Consider the following 19,726-nt stretch of genomic DNA (forward strand, 5'->3'; position numbering starts at 1 on the left):
TTAAACACTTTAATACTAAATAAACAACAAGGTATATAGATTTTTAAGTAAAATTTATAAAGTTTACAAATAAAAATAATTTATATATCATGAGAACTACGATTGAAAATCAAACTAAAAATACAATTTATTTAAGAGTTTTTTTTAATGTACTTTTTACACGTAAGTTTTGAAAATTTTAACAAATTACATATTTTTATTTTAAATACAAATATTTGAGTTTCCTTTTTTTTTATTTCAATATTTAAATTTTTATGCATGTTGTTTGTGATTACAACATAAAATATTATATTTCACATATATTTTCAAAATTTTTTATAAAATAATATTATATTATAAAAAAATTACAAATTTTAAATTACAAATTTTATTTTTATATGACCCCTTCAACTTGAAATTCTCGATCCGCTGCTTACATTGATTTGATTGCGAAACTTATCCAAAGGGTTCACTCATTTTCTGTCGAATCAAAAGCTTGATGTCCAGCACTTGGAAAAAGAAAAACAAACAAACATACATTGCGTCGACTAAACACTAAACCTCCTTGCCGCAAGGCAAAGGTCATTTTTTTTGTGTACAGCAACACCAGGTATCACATCAAAGTCTAAGTCGTCATTGTGCATCCCAGTTGGCATTTCCCAATCAAATTTGTAAAGAAGATTAGCAAGGACAAGCTCCACAGTTGCAACTCCCATATGTATTCCAGGACAACCCCTTCGACCGGCACCAAATGGTATGAGCTCAAAGTCTAGTCCTTTGTAGTCAATAGAACTGCCAATGAATCTCTCTGGACAAAACTCTTCTGGGTTTTCCCAAGCTTCAGGGTCTCTTCCGACTGCCCATGCATTCACATAGACTAAGGTTTTGGCTGGTATTTTGTACCCGCCTATGTTACACTTTCGCATTGTTTCTCGTGGCACTAATAATGGAAGTATTGGATGCAATCGGAATGTTTCTTTTATCACAGCTTTAAGATAAGTTAAATCTTGAGCATCATCTTCGTTTACAAAACCCTTTTTTCCAACCAAATTTCTAACTTCCTCTTGAATTTTCTTCATACACCTCGGATTTTTCATCAGGAAGGTCATGACCCAAATCACGGTGCCAGCGCTTGTTTCTGTTCCAGCAATAAACACGTTCTGCACAAAAATGCAAAAAGAAGACATGAGATTATCTATTTCTATGGTATGAAGCAAGAAAACTAATGATAAAAATTAAATTTTTTAGTGAAGATGACCATTAGCACAGCTTTTATGTGATCCATAGTGAGATCAATTGTAAAGTCGCGATCCTTCCAGATTTGTAGTAAGACATCAGCAATGTCTTCTTGCTCGAGTTTTGGCCTATTTGGATCAAGATGTTCATCAATGAGTTCTTGGTAAAAGATATCAAATTCTTTGAAGTTCTTTTCAAGACGACCGAGCAATCCAGATAATCTATCAACCCAACCCATGGAAGGAAAAAAGTCAGAAATACAGAAGCTCGCGAACAGGGCTTGACCTTCATTAAGCAGCCCATGAAATCTGCTTCTTTCAGTTCCTTCTTCTTCATACCTCTTTCCAAACCCTACTCTGCAAATTATTGTACTGCTAAGATACATCATTGCCTCACTCAAGTTGACAGGTTTAGAATCAAAAGATAATTTGGATATTTTTTCAATCAGGCGAGCAACCTCATCTTCTCGGATGGGACGATAGAGTTGAACCCTGTTAGAGTTAAAGAGATGAACAACACATATTTTCCTGATCTCCCTCCAATAAGCATTATATGGTGAAAAAACCAAATCCGAGCCATTGTAAGATAATATCTGAGGGCAACGTAAAGTAGGCCTACTGCAGAAATCAAGGTCATGGGTCTTCATAACCTCTTTAACCATTTTGGCTGAAGAAACTACAAGGATTGACCTAAATCCATAGCGCAAGGTCATGAGAGAGCCATACTTTTGAGAGAGTTTCCAAAGAAAAATATGAGGGGCTGAGTTATCAAGCATCTGCATGTGTAAGTGACCAATCAAGGGAAGACCTGGGGGGCTAGGGGGAAGAAGAATATTGCCATTTTTACTATGTTTTAGGAGAATGAATAGTAAGAAAGGGAGGGCCAGAAGAAAGAACAGCAAAATTACTACCATTGTTAATTCGCAATCTAGTACTCTTATCTATTGTGAAAATTGAGAGGATCAAGAGTCCTCTTATGTAGGCTAATTAGCCGTCATCTGAGACTTAAAAATATTAATAATCGATTCGTGGATGACATCACATAGCGTTGAATGCCCGCAACTAATATATATATATAAATGTTTGGAATTTTTTTCTTTTTGATGAAAAAATTGCTTTTCTTTCATGCTTTTGAGGGCCAGGGGAAGGAAATGATATTGATGTACGCATAAATTAATCCAGCCTTAGAGAAAATTGTAAAGGAGTAACTTCTCGCGAAGCAAATCTTTCTTTGTGAGGTATTGTTGTGAGAAGGATATGTTTATGGAGGGTTTTCGCCTTAATGGCTCTTTTTTCGTCGGGACATTATCCATGTTATTTGCCAGTGATTATTATTAATAATTGCTAGTATATAGTCGTATTTTATACTGCCAGATACTTTTTTTTTTCTTGAATGGAAGCTTCCAAATACATTTAACAATGACTCAATGGTCAAATTGAATTCATTGTAAGTTGAAGACGCATCTCTATTTTAAATAATGCACATACGTCACATCTAAGGAAGGTGGAAAGGTTAAGGTTTATCATAGATTTTTTTAAAATCTAGAATTTAACTCATGTATGCATGTAAATATTTTTTAAAAAAATATTATTTAAAAAATTTATAATTTAAAATTTATCATTTACAATCATTTTTGTATATAAATTATAACATCTTCTGTATTAAAAAAATAATTTCGTCATTTTTCCAAAGCAATAAGACAACGTATTCTTTCATCGATAACTACTTATATAATTATATCAAGATGAAACCATACATAAGAGAAAGAGGGAGTCAAATAGTGAAATTATTGAAAAAGAGAGGATGGATACTGATATTAGATAGAAGTTACTATATTATGAAAAATAATTTTGAAAAGACTATAATCATATCTGTCTTTTAGATTCAGTTTCAAATCATATATCATCATGACTAATTAATTAATTAAAGTGATTAATTTTTAAAATAATACGTAATTAATTAACAATTTTCTTGTTGGTTAGTTAGCCTCTGATAAAATTAAAATATTAATTATGGCCACCGTAAGTGACCAGAATTGGCAATTTTCAAGTGCCATAGACGATGTGCCTCCAAATTAATTATGCTACAAAAGATTAAACGATGCTCCGTACGTGGAAGGCTGGCAGCAACCACCTGATTTGGGATTGTTCACGTTTTTGTCTGTCGATTAAAGAAGCTTTTCTCCATATGGGCAATGATCCAAATATATCCTTCATTCCACTTGGTTTCGTTGTTCGCTTGCTCAGGAAGTGAACCTTGATCCAGAGGGAGCTGCGTGTTCTTTGGATTCGGTGACGTTGCCCCCATCTCATTCTATGGTTCATATTCTTAACGATGGTCCGTCTGCAGTCTAATCTTTTTTGTTTTCATATTCTGTTTGCTGTGCTAAAGCTTTTTAAGGGACATAACTAAAATATTATAGCAACCATATATGGCTAGGCAGCTGCGCGCTTCGATGAACTAATGTTTCCAATCCAAGTCCAGGATTCCTCAACTGATACGCCCGCTATGACTGAGAAAAATTTATCAGTCATGATTAAATCTCTACTATATATATCCATTATATTTTCTGTCTGAACAATTTCTTTGTTCCATTTGATTTTGATTTTTAAGCATCAGTACGGGTATAGAGAAAGCCAATTTTGAAGCTTCGTCTCAAAAGCATGCAGTGCAAGTAGGAAAGCAAGTCGGGCTGAAGTTCTGTGCTCAATCCAAATGTCAAAGCCCATTATCATAAACCAGAACCAGACCAGTCCATCAACCATTAATAAAAAGGCTTTAACTTTAGCCCACTACATGTCCCAATAGGCCGATACCCTATTTGTAGATTGAGATTTATATTATTCTACAAGGCCCAGATTTTACTTTGAGAAAATTCAGGTTTTATCCCCAATTTATCACCAAAAGAAAACGAAAAAAAAAAGTGCATAAAATTATAGTGACAAAAAGTAGGAAATAGTTTTTTTTTGGACACCATTATTGAATAATTCTATCCAATTTGTTTTTTTTTTTTTTAAATTCTAATCAACTCTGTTAGTGGAACACAATTAGTCGCTTAATTCATAAAAAGGTTTAAAATTTTTTTGCTATTAAATTTTATTTAGATAAAAATGAATTACTATAATTTTCTGATATTATGTAAAATCATACTGCATCAAACACCTTAATTAGGCTTCCTTTAAAAAAAAAAAAACACTAATATTAGGCCTCGTTCTAATGTATCATGGATAGACTCTAGACCAACCCCGCCCAAACATTGAATTACTTGTAATTATTTACTTTATATACTGCAAAACTAAATAATTATAAATTAGTTAGTTATTATGTTTCATTTACTACTATATATTAATTTTTAGTCCTTTTGCTAATGACGAATATTTCCAACATGTTTGCATTCCAGTAATAATAATAATAAAAAATTAAAAAAATATGTTTATATTCAATACATTATTAATATATAAATTTATAGTGTTAATAAATCGGACGAGATTATCTCATTAATGAATAAATTTTTATACATTTATTTTAAAAGTTAATATTTATTTATTAATAAAATGTTATCATCCGATTTAATAACAGTATATAAAATTTATACATTAATAATATATCAAATATATATAAACTCAAAAAGAATATTATATCGTTATATAAGATTTAGACTCTAGAGTGTAAGAAGGCATTGCAACTTCAAGTAAGAAAAGTTTGGAAAAACATTAAACTTGTTAAAATTTTGCAATCCCCTAACACATTTTTATGAGAATATAAATAATTAATAACAGTAGATAATTGCTTTTTATATATATTTAAAATTATTAAAGATTGAACCCTCATTTGCTATTGATAGCTAATTGTTTTTAACTTTAAAACTTTTTACATATGGTCTATATATTGCATCCAAAAAAAGATTAATTAGATATCTCCAATAAAAATCAAACATAAAATATAGAAAAATACAAGGATAATGTGGCGTGGAGTATCTCTTTAATTATTAATCAAGCTTTTGCTTTGCAATAAATTATTAGGAAGGGAACTTTAATAAGCACTCAACAAAGAGAAGATTTCATCCTTAATTTTTTGTTTAATGATTAAAGATTTTTTTAAGAAGACATAAAAGTATTGGATTCTAATTAATTTTTTTTATAGGCTTTGTTTAATTTATATATAAAAAAATAAAAACAAGTTCTTCAAAGAAGGAATTATTTTAATTTATTGACATTGTTACGAAAACTCCATTTTATATTATTTTTAATGCATGCAGCGAGTGATGCTAATAGAAATCTTTGTGAAGAATGAGATATAAGCCACCATAACTAAATTTGTATAAGCTATTAATGTATTTCATTCAATTTTTTTTTTATTTAAATACAAATTTTATTTATAAAAGAAAAAGAAAATTGTTGTTTTGTGCCTGGCTACGGATTGGCTGCAGACTGCAGTGAGTGTATTTATTAACACCTATCTTACACGAATCCATCAAAATTTTTGTATTGAAAATGATGTATGTTTTTGACGAGACATGGTTTTTTTTTTTTTCTTCTTCTTCTTTTAGCTTCCTTGCTGGATGCAATTTTTTTCTGTTTTAATTTTCATGGTTTCTTCTATCCTGTTGCTTCGATTTACGCTTACATATGTTTTCTGTAAATTTTAGCAGATCATATCTGTCCCTTTTTTTAAAAAACATTAATTATAAGCTTGAATGGAGCTTCAAGCCAATTAGTGACATGTACTGATGTCCATTTATTGAATTAAAAATTTGAGAATTAACTGAATTGATTTCTCAACTAGAATTTATTGGATTTCTTCAGAAAGTCAATTTGAAATAAAATAATTTAAATCAAGAATATTGATCTGGGATCATTAATTAGATTATGTCCCTTGAAATGACTACTTTACAAAAATGATGAAGAATACATTATTCATACATACATACATATGGACCTACTGTGTATAACATACACAATAATAAAATAGAAAGTTATTGAAACAGTCCAAACTTGAGCAAGCTGCAAATTGAGTTATGCGACATTACATTGATTTGATTACGAGACTTATCCAAAGGGTTCACTCACTTTCTGTCAAATCAAAAGTTTGATGTCCAGCACTATGAAAAAAAAAAAACAAACATTACATTGACTAAACATTAATCTTCCTAGCCGCAAGGCAAAGATCATTTTTTTTGTGTACAGCAACACCAGGTATCACATCAAAGTCTAAGTCTTCATTGTGCATCCCAGTTGGTATTTCCCAATCAAATTTGTAAAGAAGATTAGCAAGGACAAGCTCCACAGTTGCAACTCCCTTATGTATTCCAGGACAACCCCTTCGACCGGCACCAAATGGTATGACTTCAAAGTCTAGTCCTTTGTAGTCAATAGAACTGCCAATGAATCTCTCTGGACAAAAGTCTTCCGGGTTTTCCCAAGCTTCAGGGTCTCTTCCGACTGCCCATGCATTCACATAGACCAAGGTTTTGGCTGGTATTTCGTACCCGCCTATTTTGCACTTTCGCATTGTTTCTCGTGGCACTAATAGTGGAACTACTGGTTGCAATCTGAATGTTTCTTTTATCACAGCTTTAAGTTAAGTTAAATCTTGAACATCATCTTCGTTTACAAAACCCTTTTTTCCAACCAAATCTCTAACCTCCTCTTGAATTTTCTTCATACACCTTGGATTTTTCATCAGGAAGGTCATGACCAAAATCACGGTGCTAGCGCTTGTTTCTGTTCCAGCAATAAACGCATTCTGCATAAAAAGGGAAAAAGAAGACATGAGATTATCATTTCTATGGTGTGAAGCAAGAAAATTAATGATAAAAATTAAATTTTTTTAGTGAAGATGACCATTAGCACAGCTTTTATGTGATCCATAGTGAGATCAATTGTAAAGTCGCGATCCTTCCAGATTTGTAGTAAGACATCAACAATGTCTTCTTGCTCATGTTTTGTCCTATTTGGATCAAGATGTTCATCAAAGAGTTCCTGATAAAAGATATCAAATTCTTTGAAGTTCATTTTAAGACGACCGAGCAATCCAGATAATCTATCAGCCCAACCCATGGAAGGAAAAAAGTCAGAAATACAAAGGTCGCGACCAGGTCTTGGCTTGACTTTCCTTAAGCAGCCCATGAAATCTGCTTCTTTCAGTTCCTTCATCTTCATACCCCGTTCCCAACCCAACTCAAAAAATTATTGTACTACTAAGAGACATCATTGCATCATTCAAGTTGACAGGTTTAGAAGCAACAGATAATTTGAATATTTTTTTAATCAGGCGAGCAATATCATCTTCTCGGATGGGACGATAGAGTTGAACCCTGTTAGACTTAGAGAGATGAACAACACATATTTTAATGATCTCCCTCCAATAAGCATTATATGGTGAAAAAACCAAATCCGAGCCATTGTAAGATAATATCTGAGGGCCACGTAAAGTAGGCCTACTGCAGAAATCAAGGTCATGGGTTTTCATAACCTCTTTAACCATTTTGGCTGAAGAAACTACGGGGTTGACCTAAATCCAAAACACAAGGTCATGAGAGAGCCATACTTTTGAGAGAGTTTCCAAAGAAAAATACGAGGGGCTGAGTTACGAAGCATCTGCATATGTAAGTGATCAATCAAGGTAAGACCTGGGGGGCTAGGGGGAAGAAGAATATTGCCATTTTTACTATGTTTTAGGAGAATGAAAAGGAAGAAGGAGAGGGCTAGGAGAAAGATCAGCAACATTACCACGATTGTGAATTCGTGATCTTGTACTCTTATCTATTGTGAAAATTGAGAGGATCAAGAATCCTCTTTTATAGACTGATTAGCCAATGTTTGAGACTCAATTTTAATAATCAATTCGTGGATGACATCATATATATAGCCTTCAATGCCACCAATGAATCTACGTAATGTTAGCAGATTTTTTTTCTTTTCGATGAAAAAATTGCTTTCTCTCTGCCTCATAATAACCTCATAATCAGTATGCTTTCGGGGGACAAATAAGTCAAAGGATCAGGATAAGTGTCACGGGTCGAGACTCAAGCTCCGAACTCGCACGGCTTCGGGACCTGGGCATTCATCCTTCCGGCTTCCCGAATCAGCCTTCTTGCCACGGTTTACACCCTTGTGAGGTATTGTCCGCTCTGACCCCCTAGGTCCGTGACATTCTCCCGCACCCAACCTCGTGACGCCCTCGTCATGGAGGCCGGCCACCCTGCCTACCTTCCTCGAGGCGTTCGGCGTGGATCGAACGGTTTAGGGCTGGCTCTGATACCACTTGTCACGGGTCGAGACTCAAGCTCCGAACCCGCACGGCTCCGGGACCCGGGCATTCACCCTTCCGGCTTCCCGAATTAGCCTTTTTGCCACGGTTCACACTCTTGTGAGGTATTGTCCGCTCTGGCCCCTCTGGCCTCACGGTTTTATCCTACAAAAGGCGCCTCACAAGGCGGAGATGATGTGAACCTTTTTATACCCCAGAGACCCTCCTATTATGTTCGATGTGGGATTCAGGACTCCCCCTTAAGTCCGTGACAATAAGGTTGAGCTCATGTGATTCACACAGAGAGAATAGTTTATGCAGACTCCAAAATTGTACATCATTTATCTTTCTAATTAAGGATGTCACATATACATCATTTATTACGACTTCCTTCATCGTACTTGAACGATAGAAGGAGACTCGATGTCTTAATTATGACATTCCTTTAATTATTTTTTAAAAGATTTATATTTGATATATTTTTAGTATATAAATTTTATATAATATTAATAGAACGAATGATGTTATTTTATTAATGAATAAATTTTTTAAAAAATTTATTATATATATATATTTTAAAGATAATATTTATTTATTAATAAAGTGATATTATTTTATTTACTAATAATATATAAAATTTATACATTAATAATGCATCAAATATAAATTTTTTTTTAATAGGTGAAACATACCTTTTTCTTAAATTGCCTTCAAATTTTACTTTATCAATTGAAAAAATTTCTGAAAAAATATGATTGATCTATGCACAAAAATTAATCTAATCTTAGAGGGGAAATTGTATAATACTAGATTTTACTAAGCAAATCTCTTTAATAATATTTGTTATCATTTTCAAGCTTATCATGACAATGTAATTACTAAAGTAATTTTATTATCAAGATAATCTTATTACTCCTAATTTAGAATCATTTTGTTTGGTTAGCGATAATTAATTTATAAGAATTAAACATTACTATATTTAGTATTATTAAAAATTAAATATTATTTTATTTAAAAAAAGAAAATAATGATACATATTATAATAATTACACAAGTTAATGATTTTAATGTTATTTAAAAATAATAATTTATAAAATATAATAATATTTATTTATTTTATAATAAAGTATGATTAAATTCTTAAATTAATGCAAATATTTATTCATTAGGTAAACCAATTTTTATAATATAAATTATGTAAAAAATATTTGAATTAAAAATAAAAATAATTTATTAAAATCATAGTAAAAATATTATATTATACATAAAATATTAAAAAAATAAAATACACAAATTATTTTTATCTTATTACTAATATTAATTTGAAAATATAAACAATTATAATATAAAACGATTACAATTTTAAGAAAAAATAAGTTTTTAATTCATATATTAAATAAATAATATTGAATATTATTAATTTCATATATCATTTTATCTCGACGATAAAAGTTTATCATTTTGTTAGATAAGAATTAGATTATTTTTTAAAACAATAATCTAATTACTCCCATTATCTAAAATCATTGTCACATAAAATTACTAAATGTTTATCAAATATAATACTCTAATCACCATATATAAACAAATTATTATAATTTTTAAAGTAATAATCTCATACTGAACATTACCTTTTTATTATATAATGGAGTGAAAAGGATGAAATCGTCTATCGAACGCCTACAAGTGACATTTTGATTGCAGCTGATTGTATTGCTAGAGCCCAGAGGGAGATCTGGGTGTTCTTTGGATTGCCCTCATCTTCTTCCTTGGTTCATATTCTTAGCAATGGTCTGTCTGCTCTCTTTTCTCATTTTCTGTTTGCTGTGTCCTAAAGCTTTTTGAGGACAAAACTAAAATATTATAGCAACCATATAGGTAATGGCGAGCTTCGATCAACGGATGCGTACGCTATTACTGAGAAACAACAAAGGCCCAAGTCTAATACAAAGTTCATGACCAAGCCCAAAGAAAACTAATGGAATCAGTCATGATTATAAAGCTCTACTATATCCATTATATTTTCTTTGTTCTATTTGATTTTGATTTCTAAGGTCCCACCTCCCAATAAATTCTACTCTTTATATATTAAAAACAGTTTTCTGGCTAATTCCTTTTATTATTTTCTGAAACAAAATATCAAAAAAGATGAATCTGTCCGAACGAGAAGCAGACTATTAAAACATGTCCAACAATGCAAAGCGATGTTAGTGCATGAACATTTTTAAGTTGTCGTATAGTAATGATCTTTGTGGAGCACATTCTGGTTAAGATCCTTTCATGAAGAAAAGCTAGGAGTAAGGAGGGACCATTTCTCACTCAATTTGGCCTCTAAAGTCAAGCATATGAAAGCTGTGAGGAAGCATCAGTAGCTCTCAATTGCACTTCTGACTTTACTCCCAACAGGGCCTTTGTGAATAAGGTTCAAGCTACAAGAGGCCCCATGCAACCAAATGTTGTTTCCAGTCAGGAGAGACACATCATGGAATTCCTCACACAGTGGACCTAAGTTGTCCTGGTCCTTAGGGCCAGCCCAAATTATTAAGCTCAATTATCATTTTTTTTTTCATGAAATAGCAAAACCGTTTAAAAAACAAAAGACAGAATTAAAACTCATGTTCACATGTCTTTTTTTTAAAGTCACTTAACCACTAGACGAAGAGATAAAAGGCAGCTGAAATATCATATTTCAGCAATGATCTGATCGAAAGTATATAAATGTTTTAAGGGTATTAAGATTGTCAAAAACCCATTTTCATTTTAGTACCATAATTGAGAAAAGTTTAGTCTATTTTTACCGCATTATTGGACTTGGTACTTTTTAAAGTTGTCACTCCATAATTGTTAGGTGCTTGACCAGTACTTAATTAGTAATTAACCTAGTCTTTTTTGTGAAATTTAACTAGGATTATTAGGCAATTAATGAATATACCCAACCATGGTTTAGGGCCTTTTCCACCTTTTTAAGCTCTCTAAACGTTGTACTTTTGAAGGTATCCAAAGAGGATGGAGGCCACACCCTTACTTGATTCTTGGTTCGAATTGTCCCTCATTGATGCAAAAGAGTGAATGGGATTGATAATTTTTGCATTGCAAATTGCCTGCCTGATACCTGTATAGATTGCAATAGTTACATAATTGGAAAATGTTGAAAATAATAAACATTTTCATTGAATGAAAATGAAAATAATTGTGACCCTATCTTCTCCTTCCCCATGTGAGAAAGGCTCCACCACGTTACCTCAAAAGCGGACCCGGGAAATGGTAGACAGTCAATGAGCCGTTGTACCTAAAATGCCCCAAGTTGATTGCTGAAATAATTCTCCACCTAGGTGTGCTTCGATTTGGCCTTGTTTGGTTGAGACTCTTTGCTTTTGAATCAGCCCTTCTCCAACTCAGATCACTCGTATTACCAAAAACTTGGATCAAAGAGAAGAAAATGCTGTTTTACTACTAAAAAAAAAATGGCTGTTAAGAGAGGTGGGTGTAATTAATGTCTCCATTGATGGAACCCTATGAGAAAGATTGGAGACCATGCAATGTTAAACAAACATTGACAATAAGTCTTTGAAAATTTAATGGTGCAACAATGACGGTTAGTAAATAGCTTAATATAGTAGCTTAATGTATTCATTTCCATAGTCTTTAAATGATGGATCTATTGTAAATAAAGTTGTGATACAAAATAATTTAAGTAAACAATTTAAGATAATTTTGAATATAGGGGTGTGGTTGGGGGTGAACCAATGATTTGGGATTTGATTTTGTTTGGCATAAATAATGATGGGGTGTAAAGAAACATTCCACAAGCAAACAAAAGAAAAAAGAAAAGAAAAAATTCTAAAAGGGGCAAATGCAAAGCATATAAGATAAGAATTATGCACTTTTACAGCTTGGTTTAGAAAAAGATTAAAAAAAAAAAGAATACCTTACCAAAGATTGATTGTTGAGAAATTTTATAATTAAGGTTTCTTTTTGTTTTTGCAGTTATATATGGTGAAGTTAAGCATCAACGATGAAAAATTATAAGACTTGATTAACCATTCAGCAGCTAACTAAAAAAGAGCATTATTTCTTGGTGGTCTCCCACTTTGACAGATATATCTTCTTCATATGGCTGTGGCATCCCACTTGCCGCAGCCAAACATGGCATATGCGATCCTCAATACGATGCAGGACAGCGTGTGCTCATACGTGTCGTCCTGGCTTATCTGCCACCTGGCAATGGAGACGAAAGAGCTTTCTTTTGTTGGAGTCAACAGCCTCCGTTGCTTGTTGGAAGACACCGTTTTTAGTTTATTCCTAGTCTGAAACATGAATACCGAATACTCCCACCATACCCACCCAACACCTTATCTACTTATCTTTGATTCTTTTCCCATTTTTAACCTTTCTATTTTTTTTTTAGGGGATAGGGATGATTCGGCACATTATCTTTGTGGGTTAAAACAATAAGTGAACTTTTTTTTTTTTTGTAAATTTTGATGGAAATAATTGAATGAAAAATAGTTTAATAAATATTTATTTTATTGTATCGATTTTCCTTTTCACTGAGACCAAGTCCGAGTTTTTTTATTCATAAAGTCGCTGTTAAACATTAAATGTATTAAGAAATTATGGGTAAAGATGTATAGGCTAGGATGTTAGATCACATGGCTCCATAATTGGGGCTATTCTCTTGATCTCATACTAACTTCTTTGGATATGGTTCAATTACGAATTGAATATATATATATATATATGAATTGAGCAAAGAGCTCTAAATGTGGTGATGCGGATGTTTATAGGTTGAGAAAAAATCCCAACACCGCCATTTATTGATGTGTACATTTTCAATGAAATTGTAATTTACATAGTTTTTAAATTATGTTAGTTTGATTTGTCGGTAGACAGCTGAAAATAATATAACAATTAAGATTTTACTTAGTTAATATTTTATTATTTATTGTTTTATTTTTATATCATTTGTAATGCAAAATGAAATTCATTGAAAGGAGAGCATCTGATCTAATTATATTATTTCATATAAAATTAATTTAATATTTACCTTCTATGTACCTTACAAGTAATCAAATTACCAAAATTAATTAAAAGTACCATGAAAACTAACATTTTTATTTTCTATAAATTTATATTGGTGAAGTTTGGACGTTGATGCCTTGTATCAACAAACGAATTATGATGAGAGATAAAATTAAGTTCTATTTAAATGGTTGATGCGATGAACTTTTAATCATGTTATTACGAGACTAATTTTTTAAAATTTTAATTTTAAAATAAAATGATAAAAATCGAGCCCTTTAAATAAAGTATTAAGAAGAAACATGGAAAGCAACCTTTCAATGCCAAAATGTCAAATGAGTAATCAAATCACAAAATCAGAAAAAAAAAAAAAAACATAAGTTCCGTCAAATCTTAATCATTTTCACTACCAAAATTAACAATAAGATTAACAAACTAATTCTATGATTTAAGGATTATGTAATAAAAATTTCACCATTATACTTTAACAAAACTGGCATGTGGAAAAAGTGTTTTATTTTGGTCAAGTCAAGTAATTGGAGCGACGGGATTAGCACGAAATTTACTGCGTAAATGAACCGTAACTACTCGAGAGTCTCGTGACAAACGCCTGGATAAGATATTTATTCTTTAATATTTATAATTTATTCACAACAACAAAAAAAAAAAAAAACAATGGAGAAATTATTTTACTAAACAAAAATAAAGTGTGGAGATCTGACAGCTTTTTTATTGGTTTCTCTCAACGGACAGAGCAGACAGTGAGAGAGAAATGCAACGCAACGGAACTAATGATAAGGGGCGGATTCCAACATAAAGAAGTAACTAGATTTAAGGATTGTGTTTGAGGTCCGTGTTTCTTTTTTCTTTGTTGCAATTTCCAACACCAAACCACACATCACATATTAGACTGTCTTGTCTTTCACAGTCGCTGGAGTTGAGAGTGAGCGAGAGAAGAAAGAAAAAAGCAAAGTCAGAAAAAACAGATTAAGCAAAAAAAAAAAAACAAACATGGGAAGATCCACTTCATGTTTCAAAATCATTACTTGCGGCAGCGATTCTGCTGACAAAGACGACGCTTTTGATGTTCCTGAGGCATGTCCTTTTTCTGTTTTTACTTGCATTTGATGTGTTAGTTACTTTATTCAAAGTTTCCGTTTAAAACAGCCAGTTCTGTGCTTTTTGTTTTTGTTTATCTTGTTTGATTTGTGGATTTGCTTGAAGAATCGGAGTTTCGAAATTTGACATACTCCACTACTTCAAGATCTAAGAAATCTTGGCTTTACATTTATATCTTCAATTTGTAAATGCAGTTGTTTTTAAGTTACAGGTTTCAAATCTAGCAAGGTTTAAATTTTGTTATCCATTAACTGGATTTTTCAGATATGCAAGATCGTAAGGTGTTATGATGATAGATTTATCTACTTTCTTTATCTGATTGATTTAATTATTACTGATGCCATTGGAAATTGGAAATGGCTGACAAATTTCAATTTCGGAAACTTATAGTGTAAAATTGTGTTTACAGAGGATATTTGAGGTTATTCCTGTTTTGTATTTTCATTTGTTTGGTAGATATAGTGGTCCATCTTTTATGTCTTAGACAGATGACAGTTCTTTTGTACTAATATGCCCTTGTTGGAACTCAATAGGCAATAGCCCGCAACCAATTTCAATTGAATATGGTATTTACAAGCTGAATAAAGCAATACGTTCAGGGCTAGAATTTAAAGTCGAGCATTTTAATTCATCTAAAATAGGGCAATTATTCTTTTTATATCTCTCTTTATTTCTCTGCCTTTTGAACTGAGTTATGCTGTTTAAATTTCACTTCAGAGCAAGAGATCAAGTGATAAAAAAGGATGGAGTTTCCGAAAGAGATCTGAACGGCATCGGGTGCTTAGCAACACTGTGATACAAGAAGCTACTTCTGGGCTTAAGGAAAGTCCAGATTCTGCTGGTTTTAATTTTCAACAGCCAGATGTTTCCGTTGCTCCTGAGAAAGCCTCTACCATCCAATACACTGAAGAGAAATCTCAGTTGCTGACACAGAAAGAGTACATTGAAGAAAAATCTAAGTTGGTGGCACCAAAAGAGCATGCTGAAGAAAAATCTGTGTCGCTGACGCCAATAGAATGCGCTGAAGAAAAATCTCAGCCGCCAACACCAAAAGAATACACTGAAGAAAAATCTCATTTGTCAACTCCAGAGGACTCAAAAGTGCCTGAACCTGTTGCTGCCACTACAATGGAGGCTGAAGATGACATCAACCTGGATGAATCCGTTGTTGTTATCATCCAGACTGCTATCAGAGGCTTCTTGGTACAATTTCTTTCTCAATGTGAATTTATAACGTACCAATTGGTAACTTTTCTTACTTTTTATTTTATGGTCTCATTTGCAGGCACAGAAGGAGCTAGGAAAGCTAAAGAATTTAGTAAAGTTGCAGGCTGCTGTACGTGGGCACTTAGTTCGAAGGCATGCTGTGGGGACCTTAAGATGCGTTCAAGCCATTGTCAAAATGCAAGTTCTTGTTCGTGCACGTCTTGCTCGTCCATCTCAAGAAGGGTCTTATACCCAAAAGAAGCTGGATGGCAAGCACCATAAATACAATCAAAGTTTGGTAATTTTTTCAGCTCACATCAATAATTAGGAGTCACAAGACTGTTTTCCTTGTATGTCCTGGTTCATATTTCATTAATAGGTGGCATGCTAGCTTCCACTTTCAAGAAACCCTTCTTTATTATTACAACTTACCTTGAATTCTTTGAATCTGTCACTATGTTTTCTTTATTGATCCATGTCCTGTGTCTTTGGTGGCATTAGCATTTAGGCTTAATTCGTTTACTTTATACAGCTTCTTTCTAGTTCAAAAAGGGTGTAGGGTAGTGCTGCTTAGATGGCTGCTAATAATTAAGAGAACATTCTTTGAGCATGTTTTGTTTGCAAGCATGAAGGTTGAAAGTAATCCTTAAAAGACCTATGGTAATACTGCTACCCACCTGGCAAAAATCTAATTTTAAACAAGGGCTTGTTGAGAGTGAGTTCTGTCTGTAATTTGCATGATCTTACCATTCAGTTACCGTTTCAGAGAGAGATGCAATTATCATATAGGATTTTGTTTACTTTCTGACCAGCTTTGCAAGACATTCGGAAATTATGGGCTAATGGTCCTACAGCCCATGATATTTTCAGCAATATCACATAGAATGATAGAAATATATAATGCACAATATCACCCAATCCTTTTGATTAGCAGGGCTATTGTGGTCCTAATGGAGAAAGTTTTGCACAATGTGATACTTTCAATAATTACTATCCTTAGATAATTTTACCCATTATTCTTTCTTTTATTCCTGAAGCAGGGAAGCTCAGCAACAAAACAAAACACAACTTACACTTCCATAGAGAAGTTGCTTAGCAATAGGTTTGCACGTCAGGTATGTTAAGTTGACATTCTCTAGCATCATGTATCTTAACTATTTTCTGGAAGCTGTCTCTCAAACTATGTCTACCCAAAAATACTCAGAATTTGCTTTGATTGCAGCTGATGGATTCAAAACCCAAGACCCAACCTATACTCATCAAGTGTGATCCATCAAAACCAAATTCTGCTTGGAGCTGGTTGGAGAGGTGGATGTTTGTGTCAACAACTGAAAAGGCATCAACAGCAGAGTTACCTTGTGAACAACCAGAAAGAGAGAAAAGTGACAATTGTGACTCCTCTCTTGATGCTACAGCTCCTTCTGAAGCTAGTTCTGAGTCAAATGAACCAAAGTCTGATATAAGGGAGATATTGGTTTCATCAGAGAGTGAAGAGAATCTGATCACCTATGACGCGGCGAACTTTAAGTTTGAGGCATGCCAACCAACTTCTTCTGTAACAGATGATTTGGAGCAAACCCGGATCGACAACGTGAGTACATCTGACCTGAAACAGATCCCACATGAGATAAACTCTCAAGATCAAACAATGCAAACAGATGCTCATTCTCAAACGGAGGTCAGTTGTCTTTCTCACAAGCCTGAAATAGAGAGTGAACAACCCAAACGTTCTACAAAAAGATTTACTTCTGACCAACTGGAAGCCGAGGCAAAGAAATTTGTAATTGGATCAAGAAAGGCAAGTAATCCTGCATTTATTGCTGCACAATCAAAATTTGAGGAGTTGAGTTCAACAGCCATTTCAAGAGGATCAATAGATTCATCCCACCAAAATGTTGCAGTTGAATCGAACATGGATAATGTGTCATGTGCGTCAGATATGATAAGCCGGTCAATGGAGCCAAGCATCATAGAAAATCCACTCAATAATTGGAGGGTTCAATATGGTGGCTCTGAATGTGGCACTGAACTTTCTGTTACTTCCACACTAGATTCACCTGATATATCTGAAGTTGGAACCTTAGAATATGAAAATGGAGCCAAAGTTTCCGAGCTAGAAAATTGCAGCCCTAATGGTACTAAGGATTTGGATGTTAAAGAAAATGACAGAATTGCAACCCCAGTGCCTGATTCTTCTTTATCTGTTGCTGATCAGCCTGAGAAATTTGATGATGCTAAAGGTGAATCAGCGAATTTAATTGTTGTAAACTCCCCCCAAGTAGAGCAGGAGCAGCCGAAAAGCCCATCTGATCTGCAGAGAGAACGCTACACTGAGACAGGCAATCAGGCAAACAGGTCATCCCCAGAAGCCTCTCCTAGGAGCCATATGACTGTTCCAGAATCCCAAGGAACCCCTTCCAGTCAGGTATCGGTGAAAGCTAAAACGGAAAAAAACAAGAGCGGTCAAAAGCGCAAGTCCTTGTCTGCTGCTAAGGGTTCTCCATCAACTCCAGCTCATGATAGTGGTGCGAGAAGTAGTATGGAACAATTGCCCAAAGATCAGAAAAATGGGAAGAGACGCAACTCCTTTGGTTCAACAAGACCTGAGAACATTGATGAGGAGCCAAGAGATAGTAACAGTAGCAATTCTCTTCCCCATTTCATGCAAGCCACGGAATCTGCAAGAGCTAAGGTTAATAATAATAACTCACCAAGATCAAGTCCAGATGTGCAAGACAGAGACATTTATATCAAGAAGAGACATTCCTTACCTGGTGCTAATGGGAGGCAGGGTTCTCCAAGAATCCAGCGATCAATTACTCAACCACAGCAGGGTGCAAAAGGAAATGGTACCAATCCTCTTAGTGGTATGTTCTAAACCTTATTATTTTATTATAATCTTAAATGTTAACCTTGCTAATGTCTGGTCAGTATCGATTTTTGCCAGCTTAAAAGCACATTACATTCCTGACATTCATCAATTTTTTTATAAAGGATATTGTACTTTTTATACTAGAAGTTGAGCTTCTCAGTAGTTGATCTTTATAAATATTCAAGCAAACCGGATGACCTCTATTTGCTAGCAATGCTTTTTGTTGAACTTTTTAAGACATGAAGGTCTTTACTTGTTACCCTTTGTTGGTACACTTGTCTTCATCAAGTAATCCTTGTAGTTAGTGAAACTTATTCATATTGCTTATTTAGCAACCTTTATACCGTCATGACATGCTGCCTTACGGCAATTTTTGTGGGTTAGAAAGGATTGGGTGCCTTTAGGTTTCTGTTCTGGTTGTTTGTTGATAGGAAATAGAGGTTTTTGCATTAATGCCATGGTGCTTGACTGCTTGAATCCTATTTGTTTCAGAGAGAAGATGGCTACGGTGAAGGGTTACTCGGAACAACCATACGCCACGGTACCATGGTATTCAACCTCTCAGATTGGAAGTGGAGCTGATTGTTGGTCTTGCTATATAGTTTTATGTCTCAACATTTCATCGCTTCAGTTGATTCATGCATTGTCATCTGAAGTTTGGCAAGGGAGGAGATATATATAGAATGGAGTAAAAATTTTCTTGTATATTACTAGTACCAAAACCATTAATATTATTATTGTTATTATTATATTTTTTTCTGAACTTTCTTCTTGGGAGATACGCTCGTGTATTTTTGTTCATCTGTCTTTGGTGTGATATTATTCATGTTTGCCACTGCATGTTTTAGGATGTCTGTTCGGGGTTTGAGAAACAACGACAGCAAAAGTGGGAGCTTTAGAAAGACCTTTGATCACACTTTTCGTGTAATAACTCAGGCCAATCTCTGTTGTTTCATTGGCCACAACTACCATGGCTAATTTTTATTTTTTCGGTTTCAGTTCCATTGATTAATTTTATAAATACGTTTCACTATTAATTTT

General features: G+C 33.5%; 2 protein-coding genes and 1 pseudogene across 3 annotated transcripts; 1 reads left to right on the forward strand and 2 right to left on the reverse strand.

The window, feature by feature from the left end:
- Window positions 1-298: 298 nt before the first annotated feature.
- On the reverse strand, window positions 299-2,146 carry LOC111311407 (cytochrome P450 83B1-like). Its single transcript, XM_022910782.2, has 2 exons — window positions 1,238-2,146; window positions 299-1,139 (listed from the first exon to the last, which is right to left on the reverse strand). Exons 1-2 carry the CDS (start codon window positions 2,126-2,128, stop codon window positions 528-530), a joined length of 1,503 nt encoding a protein of 500 aa, XP_022766517.2. The 5' UTR covers window positions 2,129-2,146; the 3' UTR covers window positions 299-527.
- A 3,822-nt stretch (window positions 2,147-5,968) lies between these two features.
- Window positions 5,969-7,949, reverse strand: LOC111310858 (cytochrome P450 83B1-like; annotated as a pseudogene).
- A 6,472-nt stretch (window positions 7,950-14,421) lies between these two features.
- Window positions 14,422-19,722, forward strand: LOC111312791 (protein IQ-DOMAIN 32-like). Of its 2 annotated transcripts, none has more exons than XM_022913399.2 (6): window positions 14,422-14,583; window positions 15,325-15,810; window positions 15,893-16,111; window positions 16,851-16,928; window positions 17,036-18,680; window positions 19,178-19,722. In XM_022913399.2, exons 1-6 carry the CDS (start codon window positions 14,500-14,502, stop codon window positions 19,195-19,197), a joined length of 2,532 nt encoding a protein of 843 aa, XP_022769134.2. In that variant the 5' UTR covers window positions 14,422-14,499; the 3' UTR covers window positions 19,198-19,722. The 2 variants fall into 2 exon arrangements, with proteins under 2 accessions (XP_022769134.2, XP_022769136.2); XM_022913401.2 differs by having other exon boundaries at window positions 16,854-16,928.
- The last annotated feature ends 4 nt before the right edge of the window (window positions 19,723-19,726 follow it).

Source organism: Durio zibethinus, chromosome 1 (assembly GCF_047325235.1).
Source record: "Durio zibethinus cultivar Kanyao isolate XHJ-2024 chromosome 1, ASM4732523v1, whole genome shotgun sequence".
Classification (NCBI taxonomy): Eukaryota; Viridiplantae; Streptophyta; class Magnoliopsida; order Malvales; family Malvaceae; genus Durio; species Durio zibethinus.

What these genes read in the sequence shown, in the direction of transcription:
- LOC111312791 (XM_022913399.2), top strand. Translation starts at nt 14,500, where the DNA reads ATGGGAAGATCCACTTCATGTTTCAAAATCATTACTTGCGGCAGCGAT. An exon ending in ACGCTTTTGATGTTCCTGAG is followed by an intron (nt 14,584 to 15,324) that starts GCATGTCCTTTT and finishes ATTTCACTTCAG; the next exon opens with AGCAAGAGATCAAGTGATAA. An exon ending in TGGTACCAATCCTCTTAGTG is followed by an intron (nt 18,681 to 19,177) that starts GTATGTTCTAAA and finishes TATTTGTTTCAG; the next exon opens with AGAGAAGATGGCTACGGTGA.
- LOC111311407 (XM_022910782.2), bottom strand. Translation starts at nt 2,128, where the DNA reads ATGGTAGTAATTTTGCTGTTCTTTCTTCTGGCCCTCCCTTTCTTACTA. An exon ending in ACATAAAAGCTGTGCTAATG is followed by an intron (nt 1,140 to 1,237) that starts GTCATCTTCACT and finishes ATTTTTGTGCAG; the next exon opens with AACGTGTTTATTGCTGGAAC.